At 38.8% G+C, this 15009-nt stretch overlaps 1 protein-coding gene across 17 annotated transcripts in view; it reads right to left on the reverse strand.

The window, feature by feature from the left end:
- LOC117065745 (ankyrin repeat and KH domain-containing protein 1) overlaps positions 1 to 15009 on the reverse strand; it is a 147165-nt gene that overhangs the window by 90223 nt on the left and 41933 nt on the right. For all 17 annotated transcript variants that reach the window (XM_033180952.1, XM_033180968.1, XM_033180956.1 and 14 more), the window contains exons 4-8: positions 14160 to 14307; positions 13276 to 13423; positions 7806 to 8039; positions 4408 to 4502; positions 502 to 739 (exon numbers count right to left, since the gene is read on the reverse strand). In XM_033180952.1, coding sequence (XP_033036843.1) covers positions 502 to 739; positions 4408 to 4502; positions 7806 to 8039; positions 13276 to 13423; positions 14160 to 14307 — 863 coding nt within the window. The remainder of the gene's footprint in view (positions 1 to 501; positions 740 to 4407; positions 4503 to 7805; positions 8040 to 13275; positions 13424 to 14159; positions 14308 to 15009) is intronic.

The raw sequence follows: 15009 nt of genomic DNA on the forward strand, positions 1-15009 counted from the left end.
ATTGTGATAATCATCTCTGTCTTCTCTGCTTCTGTGGTTTCTTTCCTCCAGGGTGTTTAGAATTTATCATCAATACTATATATATATATATATATATGCATGCTAGTTGTAGTAAACTTCACCAGTACTAACACAAAACATCCAAAGAAAACTGGTTTTCTAAAAGAAGTAAAACTGCGGCCGGGAGCAGTGGCTCAGGCCTGTAGTCCCAGCACTTTGGGAGGCCGAGACGGGCGGATCATGAGGTCAGGAGATCGAGACCATCCTGGCTAACACGGTGAAACCCCGTTTCTACTAAAAAATACAAAAAACTAGCCGGGCGAGGTGGCGGGCGACTGTAGTCACAGCTACTCGGGAGGCTGAGGCAGGAGAATGGCGTAAACGCGGGAGGCGGAGCTTGCAGTGAGCTGAGATCCGGCTACTGCATGCACTCCAGCCTGGGCGACCGAGGGAGATTCCGTCTCAAAGAAAAAAAAAAAAAAAGAAGTAAAACTGCTTTACCTTGTGCTAAAAGTAGTGCCACCATTTCTTCATGTCCTTCCCGGGCAGCTTCCATCAAGGGAGTGTATCCTTCATCATTAACTTCTTCAAGATTTGCTCCCCTTTCAATAAGTAGAGCTGCCAATTCAACATGTCCTCCACAGGCGGCTAGCGTCAATGGAGATTCAAATGAATCTGCAGGCATGTTCACTTGAGCACCACTATCCAAAAGCAAACGTGCCACCTCTACATGTCCATCCTACAGATTTTCAGATGTAAAGAAAGAAGGAGATAAATTTTTTGTTTTGAGATTTTTTTAAGTGGGAGAGAAGAAAGCAAGAGATTGGAAAAAGGAAGAAAAAAGACAAGATTAGAAGATTCAGCATAGACAGCCTATATATTATCATGCTCATCTGAGCCTTATCAAAGTTCATCAATATTGTTTTTAAGTAATTTTCAAATTATTTTAACCAACTTTTGAGCAAGCCCAAAATTCTCCACAAGAATGAGATTTGGTGACATAACAGAAATCCAAATAATTTTAAATTTCCATTTTTTGAAGTTCAAAAACTGTGAAATCTATAGTCAATGCTACCTCAAAATAACTAGGTTATACCACTGCCAGGTCAAATATAGTCATACCCTCAAACTCAAGTGTCATATTCAAATGTAGAAACTGTATTACATCTATTTCAGAAACAAAAGCATGGCAAAAAATAACACAACAAATTATGTGAAGTCATTACCACTTGGGATTATGTCACCAACATAAATGTCTCTGGATTGATACTATCCTATATTTTTCCTAATCACAACACCTTGCTGCAATGAGGCAAAGATTTTGCAATGACGTAAAAATAAAGATACTCATTTGTAAACATTTTTTACCATGGCCTTATCTGCATAGATAGTAAGGCAATTAACAATAAAATATTCTTATGGTGGGTATCAATTCTACCTATCACCATAAATACCCTTCTTTAATTTCAAAATTTTAATGTCAAAATTTATGTAGGTCTTAAAGCTTGTTGTGACACATAAGGTCACAGGCTATATTGTACTACATTTCAAAAATGACCATAATGTTGCTAATGAAAAATAAATACTGAGTAGAAAAATAAGGTTTAGGCTGGGCATGGTGGCTCACACCTGTCATCCCAGCACTTTGGGAGGCCGAGGTGGGTGGATCACCTGAGGTCGGCAGTTTGAGACCAGCCTGACTAACATGGAGAAACCCCGTCTCTACTAAAAATACAAAATTAGCCGGGTGTGGTGGTACATGCCTGTAATCCCAGCTACTCGGGAGGCCAAAACAGAGAATCACTTAACTCAGGAGGCAGAGGTTGTGGTGAGTCCAGATAGCACCACTGCACTCCAGCCTGGGCAACAAGAGCGAAACTCCGTCTCAAAAAAAAAAAAGAAAGAAAAAGAAAAATAAGGTTTAGTAGTTCTTTTATTAAAGAAATAAGGCTGGGCATGGTGGCTCACACCTGTAACCCCAGCACTTTGGGAAGCTGAGGCAGGCAGATAGCTTGAGCCCAGATGTTCAAGACCACCCTGGGCAACAGGGTGAAACCATGTTCCTACAAAAAATACAAAAATCAGCCAAGCATAGTGGTATGCGCCTGTAGTCCCAGCTACTTGGGAGGCTGAGGCAGGAGGACTACTCGAGCATAGAAGGCAGAGGTTGCAGTGAGCCAAGATCACGCCACTGCACTCCAGCCTGAATGACAGAGACCCTGTCTCAAAAACAAAAAAGAATTAAAGAAACCTTAATTGTTAAATTTCAATATCCATCAAGACTTTTATTATACTTAAACTAAATGACTAGCCCAGCCTTAACTACTTTTGATATAATGCCAAAAACAGATGACTTCACATTAAAATTTTAGTTTTACTAATACTTCAAATACATGTAAAATAAAATATTTTAACCAAATTACTATACTGAGTTATCTGGTAGTTGAAATGCATTTCTAATTGAAAAGAAAATAAGGTTTTATAAATGTCTACAGATCAAGGAATTGCTATTGTGCCTATCTCCTCTAGGCTCTCAACAAATTATTTTACTTGAATTTTTTTTTTTTGAGACAGAGTCTCACTCTGTCACCCAGTCTGGAGTGCAGTGATGTGATCTCAGCTCACTGCAACCTCCACCTCCCAGGTTCAAGTGATTCTTGTGTCTCAGCCTCCTAAGTAGCTGGAATTACAGGTGCACACTACGCCTGGCTAATTTTTGGATTTTTAGTAGAGATAGGGTTTCGCCATGTTGGCCAGGCTGGTCTTGAAGTCCTGGCCTCAAGTGATCCATCCGTCTCACCCTCTCAAAGTGCTAGGAATACAGGCATGAGCCACCACATCCAGCCAAATTTTTGAATATTTTTTTGATAGATTCTGCTAACATATATTGTGTACATATATTAAGAGGGGAATTGTAAAAAATAAATAAATAAATAAAACTTTTTTCTTAAAGTCTAGGCAACATAGTGAGACGCTGTCTCTACAAAAAATTTAAAAGTTAGCTGGGCATGGTGATGTGCCCCTCTAGTCTCAGGTACTTGGGAGGCTGAGGCGAGAGGACTGCTTGAGTACAGGAGGTACAGGCTGTAATGAGCCATGACAGTGCCACTGCACTCTAGCCTGGGCAACAGAGTGAGAGACTGGCTTCAAAAAAAAGAGAGAGAGAGGGAGAGACCAACAGAAAAACCACCCAATCAACCCATAGAATCATAAGATATATGAAATAGTGTAAGATACATGTGGGAGGCTTGGGAAGCTGAGGCACGATAATCACTTGAACCTATTTGGAAGGCTGAGGCACGAGAATCACTTGAACCTGGGAGGCAGGTTGCAGTGAGCTAAGATTACACTATTGCACTCCAGCCTGGGCAACAGAGCAAGACTCTGTCTCAAAAAAAAAAAAGATAGAGGTAATATGTGGCTGCTGCATTAAGCCATTGTGTTTTAAGTGATTTGTCAAACAGCAATACTCAACAAAATAGAAATTAACATGTGTAATGATGAGCTTATTTAATCACATCTGAAAAACGCATTTGTACTTCCAGGTAATTTTCTTGCCATTAAAATCTGTCTTAAATACTTATCAGAATGCTTTGAGTTTCTTTGTATTTGCACTCTCTTTTAGATATGCATATATGCATGATATATATATGTGCTTACAGAAGTAGAAAAAGGATTTCTGGATTGACAGCATTAAAGGTGATTATTCTCTGTGACACAGAGAATTGTGTATTAAAAATATGATTCTAGATTATCCTTTAAAAAAACACAGTTAAATGTTTTATAGGCTATCCATACAGTGTGAGTCAATATATTTTGAGTTCAATTTGCTATTTAAGATTTTAATATGAAACTGTAAAAACACTAGAACTATGTCTACTATCTCCAGAATTAGAGTTTTATCAATAATATCCCTAAGGCCAAATACTCTGACTGTTCTATTCTAAAAGCATTCCAAAAGCAGAGGCATTCAAGCATTAAGTGTGTTTAATTTAGCATTAAGAAATTATATAAATCCAACACCAATTAATAACTTTTTTTTTTTTTTTTGAGACTGAGTCTCGCTCTGTCGCCCAGGCTGGAGTACAGCAGCGCAATCTCTGCTCACTGCAACCTCCATCTCCCGGGTTCAAGCAATACTCCTGCCTCAGCCTCCCGAGTAGTCGGGACTACAGAAGCCTTTCCCATGCCTGGCTAATTTTTGTAGTTTTAGTAGAGATGGGGTTTCACCATATTGGCCAGACTGGTCTCGAACTCCTGACCATGTGATCTGCCCGACTCGGCCTCCCAAAGTGCTGGGATTACAGGCGTGAGCCACCGCACCCGGCAATTAATAACTCTTAAAGGCTTAAACACATATGACCTTTTCTTCCCATAAAATCTCAAGTGACTATAATTTAAAATTACCATGCAGGCCTCCATCAAGGCAGTGTGCATCTCATCTGTTTTGTGCTCTTGATCTGCACCAGCTTCAAGCAGAAAGCGAACCATATCCAAATGGCCTTGAAAAACGGAACAAAAATTTTAAAAGAATTGACTATCAGTTTAATACTTAAATATTGAAGTATGGGATCTTTTTCTTCAGATGTCTATACAAGAATTTGAGAACTTATTTTGCATTCAATAAATAAATCAGTAACAGTTTTACAAAGCCCACTCAAAGCAATATATAGGCTTTTCTCATGGTCTTATTATCTAGGCTTTAAAGACTGAATTAGTCCAAGGCACATAATTCAAGTTAAGTAAAGCAATAATGCTTTTACCTTGGTTGAATATACATAAATTATTTATCTAATCAAAACACTGACATCAAATAGAAAGCCAAGTAAAGTATCTTTGGATCATATATTCCAGAAAAACAGCTTTAAAATAACCATAAACCCACTGTGGCAATAAGCAGGCACAGAAAACTCCATTTAAAATAATTTCAATCCTCTTGATACAGTGAATATATAAAAAGCCTTGATAGTCAATAAGAAAATGACAAACACTCCAGAAGAATGGGTGACGGATATGAAATGATAATTCAACAAAGAAATGCAGGTGAATATTAAACTGATGAAAACAATATTAAACCTTCCTATTAAAGAAATGCAAATTAGAACAAGACACCATTTTTTAACTATCAAAATGGCAAATATTAAAAAGAATGATAATACCCAGTGTTGGTGAGGGTGTAGGGTAGGGCAAAGGGCACTCTCAAACATTGTCGGTGGGAGTATAAATTGCTTGAACCTTTCTAGGAGGCAATTTGGCAATATGTAGCAAAACCCTTAAAAATATCCATACCCTTTGACCCAGAAATTCCACTTCCAGGAATTTATCCTAAGGAAATAATCAGAGATTACACAAAAATGTCTGCACAAGGATGTTATCAGTATTTTTAACAATAGTGAAAACCTGGGAACAATTTAAGTGTCCAAAAATAGGCAATTATGGTACATCTATTTGATGTATTTGGCAGAGACTGCTAGTTCCCTATCTAATCTCCATTCTCTTATTCTTTCTCACTTCTAGAGACGAGGTCTCTGTTGCCCAGGCTATAGTGCAGTGGCATGATCATAGCTCACTGCAGCCTTGAACTCCAAAGCTTAAGGGATCTGTCCACCTCAGCTGCCCGAGTAGCTAGGACTGATCTAGGCCTCAAGAGATCCTCTTGCCTCAGTCTCCCAAAGTGCTGGGATTATAGGTGTGAGCTACTGCACCCAGTGTTCTCTTATTCTTTTTTAGTAACAGAACTCCAATTTCATCTGGGCAGCAACATACCTGACTAGAAGACTATATTTCTCTGCCCCTCTTGCAGCTATGTGTAGCCAATGAGATGTAAGTGGTAGTTATAAGGCTGCACACCTAGGAAGACTCTTTTTTTTTTTTTTTTTTAAGACGGAGTCTCGCTCTATCGCCCAGGCTGGAGTGCAGTGGCCAGATCTCAGCTCACTGCACTCTTTAAAGGGAGTTACTAAATTGAGAGGCACTCCTTATTTTGCCCTTAACGTCTTTCCTAGAATGTGAACTGCTGGGGTCCTAGCTATCATCTTGGTTTATAGGTTTATTGTAACCATGAGGATACAAACCACATACTAGGATAGTAGAGCAGAAAAATAGAATTATGAGCTCTTGATGACAATGGAACTGCCATAGAGCTCTAAATGGCTTACCCTTGGATTTCTCTTTCGCTCAAATCATTAATTTAGATTTTGTGACATATGCAACCAATTTTAATCCTAAATGAAATAATGAAATAGTATATAACCATCAAAAGTTACATTGTAAGAATATTTATTGAGTCCAGGCATGGTGGCTTACACCTGTAATCCTAACATTTTGGGAGTCTGAGGTAGGAAGATCACTTGAGGCCTGGAGGTTGAGACCAGCCTGGGCAACATAGTGAGACTTCCATCTCTACAAAAAAATAAACATAAAATTAGCTGGATATGGTGGTGTGAGTCTGCAATCCTAGCTATTCAGGAGGCTGAGGCAGGAGAATAGCTAGAACCCAGGAGTTTGAGGCTGCAGTGAGTTATGACAGTGACACTGCACTCCATTCTGTGATAGAGGAAAACCCTGTCTCTAAAAGTAATAAAAAATAAGCCAGGCATGGTGATTCATGCCTATAACCCTGGCACTATAGGAGGCCAAGGCAGGCGGATCATTTGAGGCCAGGACCAGACTGACCAATATGATGAAACCCTGTCTCTACTGAAAATACAAAAATTAGCCGGACATGGTGGCATGCACCTGTAATACCAGCTACTCGGGAGGCTGAGACAGGAGAATCACTTGAACCTAGGAGGTGGAAGCTGCAGTGAGCCGAGATGGCACCATTGCACTCCAGCCTGGGCAACAAGAGTCAAACTCCATCTCAAAAAAATAATAATAATAAATGAAAAATAAAAAATAAAGTTTATTGAGATGAAAAATGTCCATGATACAGTGCTAAATAAAATAAGTAGATTATAAAACTGTTAGCATATAACTGTTTTGTTTAAAATATATATATATGTTTGTATATAAACATACTGAAAAACAAACTGGAAATGTATACACTAAAGTATTGTTAATATACTTTTTTATCTTTAGATGGTAGCATTACATGTCATTTTAAAATTTATTTTCTTTAGCTGGGTGTGGTGGCTCACGCCTGTAATCCCAGCACTTTGGGAGGCTAAGGCAGGAGGATTACTTGAGGTCAGGAGTTCAAGACCAGCCTGGCCAACATAGTGAAACTCTGTCTCTACTAAAAATACAAAAATTAGCCAGGTATGGTGGTGCATGCCTGTAGTCCCAGCTACTTGGCAGGCTGAGGCACGAGAATCACCTGAGCCTGGGAGGCAGAGGTTGTAGTGGGCTGAGATTGCGCCACTGCACTCCAGCCTGGGTAACAGAGCGACATTCTGTCTCAAAAAGAAAAAAAATTTCTTTTCTTTGTGTTACTCTGTGTTTTTCAGGTTTTCAGTATTGTGTGTATTATTACTTTGGCATGTACTATTTTTTAAATGAACATGGAAAAATCATATAAAATAAAACTTAGCAAATAATGGAAACCCTCCAAATCTAAGCAAAGTAGTTGGGTTAACTTCACAGTTAACCCAATAAATCTGAATTAAAATAATAAACATATACTAGAAAACTATATTATAGGCGATACAGACTAAAATAGACCTTCTATATAATTTCTTATAAACTAGATAATTTTATAGCACAGGGAAAACATAAGCAACATAAAGTAAACTCAAATATTCAATACTCAAATAATCAAAGTGGTTATGAAAAACATTATAAATATTCATACATATATTAAGTACCTTTGTAGCATGCAAGTGTAAGAGCACTTTCTTTGAATTCATTAGAATGAGTATTGATGCCTGCACCATGATCTAAAAGAATTCTTGCAACTTCCACATGACCTGCACTGGCTGCTTCCATTAAGGGAGTATGTCCATTTTCATTATGATCTTCTATATTTGCACCTTCATTAAGGAGCACTTTAACAATGTCAACAAATCCTCCAGCACAGGCATAAGTTAGTGCGGTGTTTCCTAAAAAGAAGAAAAACAAATATAATACATGAGAAGAATACATATTTTAAAAATAAAAATAAATAAAAGATTAAAAAAGAAAAACATAATAAAAAGAAATATAAAATCATGACAGAACAGATACAATTATGATTATGCTAATGCTCTACGTATACCTCTTCAATTCCCTTACACAAATCACTACAACTACTATCTCAACTTTTTTTCTTTTCTTTTCTTTTTTTTTTTTTTGAGACGGAGTCTCGCTCTGTCGCCCAGGCTGGAGCACAGTGGCCGGATCTCAGCTCACTGCAAGCTCCGCCTCCCGGGTTTACGTCATTCTCCTGCCTCAGCCTCCAGAGTAGCTGGGACTACAGGCGTCCGCCACCTCGCCTGGCTAGTTTTTTGTATTTTTTTTTTTTTTTATTAGAGACGGGTTTCACCCTGTTAGCCAGGATGGTCTCAATCTCCTGACCTCGTGATCCACCCGTCTCGGCCTCCCAAAGTGCTGGGATTACAGGCTTGAGCCACCGCGCCCGGCCTCAACTTTTTTTCATTATCATTGGTTAGAAGCATCACCTGAATTTTCTTTTCTTTTCTTTTTTTTTTGAGATAGAGTCTTGTTCTGTTGCCCAGGCTGGAGAGCAATGGCACGATCTTGGCTCTCTGCAACCTCCGCTTCCCAGCTTCAAGTGATTCTCCTGCCTCAGCCTCCCAAGTAGCTGGGATTACAGGTGCCCACCACCATGCCCCACTAATTTTTATATTTTTAGTAGAGATAGGGTTTCACCATATTGGCAGGCTGGTCTCAAACTCCTGACGTCAGGCAATCCACCTGCCTCAGCTTCCCAAAGTGCTGGGATTACAGGCATAATCTGCCAATTATGCCAATTACACCATGCCCGGCCAATTTTCTTACTAATTAAATGATTTTCTGGCCAGGTACGATGGCTCACACCTGTAATCCCAGCACTTTGGGAGGCCAAGGTGGAAGGACTGCTTGAACCCAGGGAGTTTGAGACTAGCCTGAGCAACACAGTATCTCTACTAAAAAAAACTGAGCAAAAACTGAGCCAGGCATGGTGGCATACCCCTGTAGTCCCTGCTACTCTAGAGGCAGGTGGTGGGAGGATCACTTGAGCCCCATACAAAGACTTTCTGGAAAGCCCAGTACAAAAGACTATATATTATAAAGATCTGGACAATATAAAATATCCAGAAAAGTAAATCTATAGAGACAGAAAGTAGATTAATAGTTGTCTAAATAATTGAGGTGACTCCAAATGGGCATAGAGATCTTTCTGTGGTGACGGGAATATTCTACAATTAGATTGTACTGATGATTGTACAACAATAAATTTACTAAAAATCATTATTGTATACTTAAATCAAGTGAATTTTATGGTATATGAATTATATCTCAAAAAAATGGGATTTTTTGTTTGTTTTTTAAAAAAGCATCAGCAGCTACATTTGGACTGGGCTTCAAAAGTTAAGTAGGATTCCTAAAGGCAGAAAGGACATCTGGCATCAAACAAAATGCATTAAGTAAAAGCAGGTGACTATAATAGTGACCACATTCCCTCACAGAGCTGCAATACAGAGCTATGGTTTATCACCCCGGTCTCTCCTGAGACTGACTGCTTTGGAGTACAGAAGGAAGACTCCTGGGAACCTGTATTTTTAACCAGCTCTCTTAAGCGATTCTGACATGCAGGCAGTAGGTACAACTTACTGAACAAAATGAATGAACTAATTAAAATATGTTCATTGACTAGAAATTATTGGTGAGAAGATGATGCAATTTCCTTCCGGAAATTTCTATTTTCCCAATGAAGTATGAGTTAAGGCAATCAGTGGAAGTGAGGAGGGGTATGTGTGGGATTTGAGAAGAATGTCTTAAATGGCCACATGGAGCGTATACAGAGCAGCCCATCAAAGAACATGTGCTTACTGCATGGTATATAATAATCCCGTCCTTCTACATAGTGTATCTATTTCACCTAAAAAAAAAGGGGGGGGGGGACTTCATCTCAGTCAAGCCCTTTTCTCTCTCAAAATGTTCACCTACTTTTTAAAAATAAAGGTACTGATAACAATATGGTGGTTTTCAAAATGTCTTCCAAAGAACTTTAGAATCCCCTGCTTCCTGCCGGGCGCGGTGGCTCAAGCCTGTAATCCCAGCACTTTGGGAGGCCGAGACGGGCGGATCACGAGGTCAGGAGATCGAGATCATCCCGGCTAACACGGTGAAACCCCGTCTCTACTAAAAAATCAAAAATCTAGCCGGGCGAGGTGGCGGGCGCCTGTAGTCCCAGCTACTCGGGAGGCTGAGGCAGGAGAATGGTGTAAACCCGGGAGGCGGAGCTTGCAGTGAGCTGAGATCCGGCCACAGCACTCCAGCCTGGGCGACAGAGCGAGACTCTGTCTCAAAAAAAAAAAAAAAGAATCCCCTGCTTCCAAAAAGTTCCTCAGCACAGAAGATGGGGAGACCTAGGTTCCAGAAATTAAAGCCCCCAACTATCTCTACTTTAGATCAACTCCTCTTTTATCTGTGTAATATTATATCTGTGCTTCCATAAACTGTTTGGCTTGAAGTTAGGGTTATTTGACAGAAAACAACCTTAAAAACAACTGAATTTGATGATCACCAAGAATCCTCAAGGAGAAATTTAAAACTTTCTTGATGGCAGCATCCTCTTTTTAGAGTATTTTTCAAAGGAGTGTGTATATAGCATAATACTGTTAACCAGAACAAAGCAATTGATTTTATCATCTTAATTTAACATATTTTGCTGTTGTTCACAACCAGTTAATGCCCTCTGCCCCAAAATTGGTGGTATATCAATTTAAGGAAATATTATGCAATCTTTAAAAAAGTTTGTCAAAAAGTTAATAAAATAGGCCTGGCACAGTGGCTCATGACTGTAATCCCAGCACTTTGGGAGGCTGAAGTAGGCGGATCACGAGGTCAGGAGATCGAGACCATCCTGGCTAACATGGTGAAACCCTGTCTCTACCAAAAATACAAAAAAATTAGCCAGGTGTGGTGGCGGGCACCTGTGGTCCCAGCTACTAGGGAGGCTGAGGCAGGAGAATGGCGTGAACCCAGGAGGTGGAGCTTGCAGTGAGCCAAGATCGCACCACTGCACTCCAGCCTGGGCAACAGTGCAAGACTCCAAAAAAAAAAAAAAAAAGTTGCCGGGCGCGGTGGCTCAAGCCTGTAATCCCAGCACTTTGGGAGGCCGAGACGGGCGGATCACGAGGTCAGGAGATCGAGACCATCCTGGCTAACACGGTGAAACCCCGTCTCTACTAAAAGCTACAAAAAACTAGCCGGGCGGCCGCCTGTAGTCACAGCTACTCGGGAGGCTGAGGCAGGAGAATGGCATGAACCTGGGAGGCGGAGCTTGCAGTGAGCTGAGATCCGGCCACAGCACTCCAGCCTGGGTGACAGAGTGAGACTTTGTCTCAAAAAAACAAAAACAAAAACAAAAAGTTAATAAAATAGAAAATAAGTGAAGTCAAACAAAATTGCACATAGGGTATAATTTCAACTACATAATTTTATACATCAAAAATACTGGAAGGAACTAAACTAATATAGTAATAGCAGTGACTTCTGTGCCACAGAGTTTGTGGGAAAGTTATCTTTTATTCTTCCTACTTCTCTGCATTTCTCAAATATTCTTATAGTTAGCATATATTATTTTCATAATCGGATAAAAAATTAGGTAAATCAATCTGCTGGTTCACCAACATGCTCTAAAATTAACTGTTTTCTTTTATGTAAATGTAAGAGATATTTTCTGTATTTAATTAATACAGGGAGCCACTTTCAAGGGTTCCAACTATAGTATGCACAAAGCTGCTCAGTTCAAACGAATGATGGGCGAGGGATTTAGGTGGCACACTCCTATGAGACAATTGACTATCTAAGGTGAAACAGTTTCATCCTGAAAACATCCCCCTCTCCTTCCCCCATGCATGGAAAAATTGTCTTCCAATTGTCTCTGGTGTCAAAAAGGTTGGGGACTGTTGCTATACAAGAATATCTCAGCCAGGCTTGGTGGCTCACGTCTGTAATCCCAGCACTTTGGGAGGCCGAGATGGGCAGATCACATGAGATCAGGAATTCAAGATCAGCCTGGCCAACATGGTGAAACCCCGTCTCTACTAAAAAAGTACAAAAAATTAGCCAGGAGTGGTGGTACGTGCCTGCAATCCCAGCTACCTGGGAAGCTGAGGTAGGAGAATCTCTTAAACCCGGGAGGCGGAGGTTGCAGTTAGCCGAGATCGTGCCACTGCACTCCAGCCTGGGTGACAGAGCGAGACTCCATCTCAAAAATAAATAAATAAATAAAAAATCTTATTAGTAAATGTATTCCGCAAACTCAACATGTAAAACCCTATAGGGTAAACACTCAGGTTTATCTATAATCTAAAGGGTTTTGTATTGAAGATAAAGAATTATAAGAAATACAGTTTATAAATCTTGCCTCCATATATATTACATACATAAGGTATGTGACACGTTGTTATAAGACACATATATAGTAAAATGGTTACTATAGAACAAATTAACATTTTTCTCACATAGTTACCCAATTTTGCCCCCTGTGGCAAGAGCAGCATAATCTACTCATTTAGCAAAAAATCCTGAATATAATACACTATTATTAATTATAGTCCTCATGTTGTACATCAGACTTTTTGACTTGTTCATTCCACAGATTTGCTACTTTGTATCCTTTTACCTACTTCTCCTATTTCTTCTCCCCACCCCTGAGCTGGTAAACAACGTCTTATCTCTATATATTTAACTCTTTTCGTAAATTTTCAATATTCCACATGTAAATGAGATCATGCATACATATGTCCATAAGAATGTGGGAAAAAAAGTGAGATCATGCAATACTTTTCTTTCTGTATCTGGCTTATTTCACTTAGCATGATGTCCTTCAGGTCTATCCATGCTGTGGCAAATGGCAGGATCTCCTCCTTTTTTTAAGTCTGAATAATATTCCATTATGTTCATACCACAAAAACTCAATCTTGACTAAAGGAGAATCTAAGTGTGTTTTTAAAGACTTTTGAGGATATCAAATTACTTTGTATTTTACTCAAAGATTCTACATAAGGGCTAAGATTTTTCTGTAGGTTTATACTGGTTTTCCTCAGAAATCTAATTTTTGTCTCTCTCAGGTAACAATTATGTCAATTTTTTCTCCCAATTAAGACATCATTTTCTACATACCTGTTGCAGACTGGGAGTTGACATCAGCATCATGAAGAAGTAATAATTTCACAATATCTAAGTAACCTCCACTGGAAGCTGCCATCAGGGGAGTTATGTCTCCTTTATTCCCTCTATCTTCAACATTAGCATGCATAGCAAGCAATACCTTTAAAACACATATACACACAGATAAATAGTTAATTCTTACTGTTCAATAGTATTTCTAGAGAATATACTGAATCTCTGAAGATATTCTTCTAGAATAGGGGTCAGGAAAAATCAATAATGACCTTTTGAAAAAATTATGCCAATTTTCACTGCTCAACATGCCAGGTTACATGCTATATTTTACAGTATCATTACATATTAATATTTAAATAAAATATGCAATCATATTAGCCAACCTATTATAAAATGTGATGGCTCTTGTCAAAGAATGTTATGCTTGAGGTTATCTAGCTAAAGAACACTATACTCAACTATACTCACAAGACAGAAACTGGTAAAACATGGTTAATTCCCAGTACTGTTCTAACATAGAAGGAAAAAAAATTAAAACAATTGGGGTAACCTGAATGTGATGAAAATAATGACTACTTTCCATTATAGTTGTATATTATTTCAAAGGACAAATTTAAAATTATTATTATATCTATTTGTTTCTTAATCATTAGGATTAGCTTTGAGTAAGTGGCAGAAAAATGGACCATTCTCAGTTGCATGTACAGGCAACAAAATAAACTGTGTATCTGTTTCTACTTTACCTGCTACCAAAAAGGAAAGGGGGATGGGGGAAGAGAAGACTCTGGCCTCTCATTATAATCTATCTTATAAGTGACAAAAATAAATAAAACATCAAAACCCTTCCACAATTTTAATCACTAAAGATTATTTCTGCTTACTTGTGCTAATTCATAATACCCTGCTGAACAAGCCAAACACAGCAGGCTTTCTCCTTCTTCTGTATGTTCATTTACACTTCTGCCTTCATCTAGCAATTTACGAACAGCATTAACATCCCCATCTGAACAAGCTTCTGCTAGACTGCGACTGGAAACAAAACGATTCAACGATTAACCGAAACAAAAAGACTCAGGGGTCCTATGATAAATTATATTAAATATAAATAATCACACAAGGAAAAATGTTAATACAGTAAGAGAAAAAAATTATATGAACATATTACTTGCTGAGCATCTTGTTTGGAACTTCAATTATTCATGTTTATCAACCAAGCCAGAAAGCCAGTGAGTGAATTTGAAACCAGCTGTCATTTTTATCTTTTAAAATCTCCTAACATATTATAACAAATTTTAAATAAAGTTTTTTAAAGCATTAGACCAAGCATGTCCAACCCATGGCCCAGGAAAGCTTTGAAAGCAACCCAACACAAATTTGTAAACTTTCTTTAAACATTATGAAATTTTTTTGCAATTTTTTTTTTCCTTTCGCTCATCAGCTATCATTAGTGTTTGTATTTTGTTTTGTTTTGTTTTTGAGACAGAATCTCACTCTGTTGACCAGGCTAGAATGCAGTGGCACAATCTTGGCTCACTGCAACCTCCACCTCCCAGGTTCAAGTGATTCTTGTGTCTTAGCCTCTCAAGTAGCTGGGATTACAGATGTGTGCCACCATACCTGGCTAATTTTTGTATTTTTAGGAGAGATGAGTTTTCACCATGTTGTCCAGGCTGGTTTTGAACTCCTGGCTTCAAGTGATCCACCTACCTTAGCCTCCCAAAGTGCCTGGTT

Source organism: Trachypithecus francoisi, unplaced genomic scaffold (genome assembly GCF_009764315.1).
Source record: "Trachypithecus francoisi isolate TF-2019V2 unplaced genomic scaffold, Tfra_2.0 Lachesis_group2, whole genome shotgun sequence".
Lineage (NCBI taxonomy): Eukaryota > Metazoa > Chordata > Mammalia > Primates > Cercopithecidae > Trachypithecus > Trachypithecus francoisi.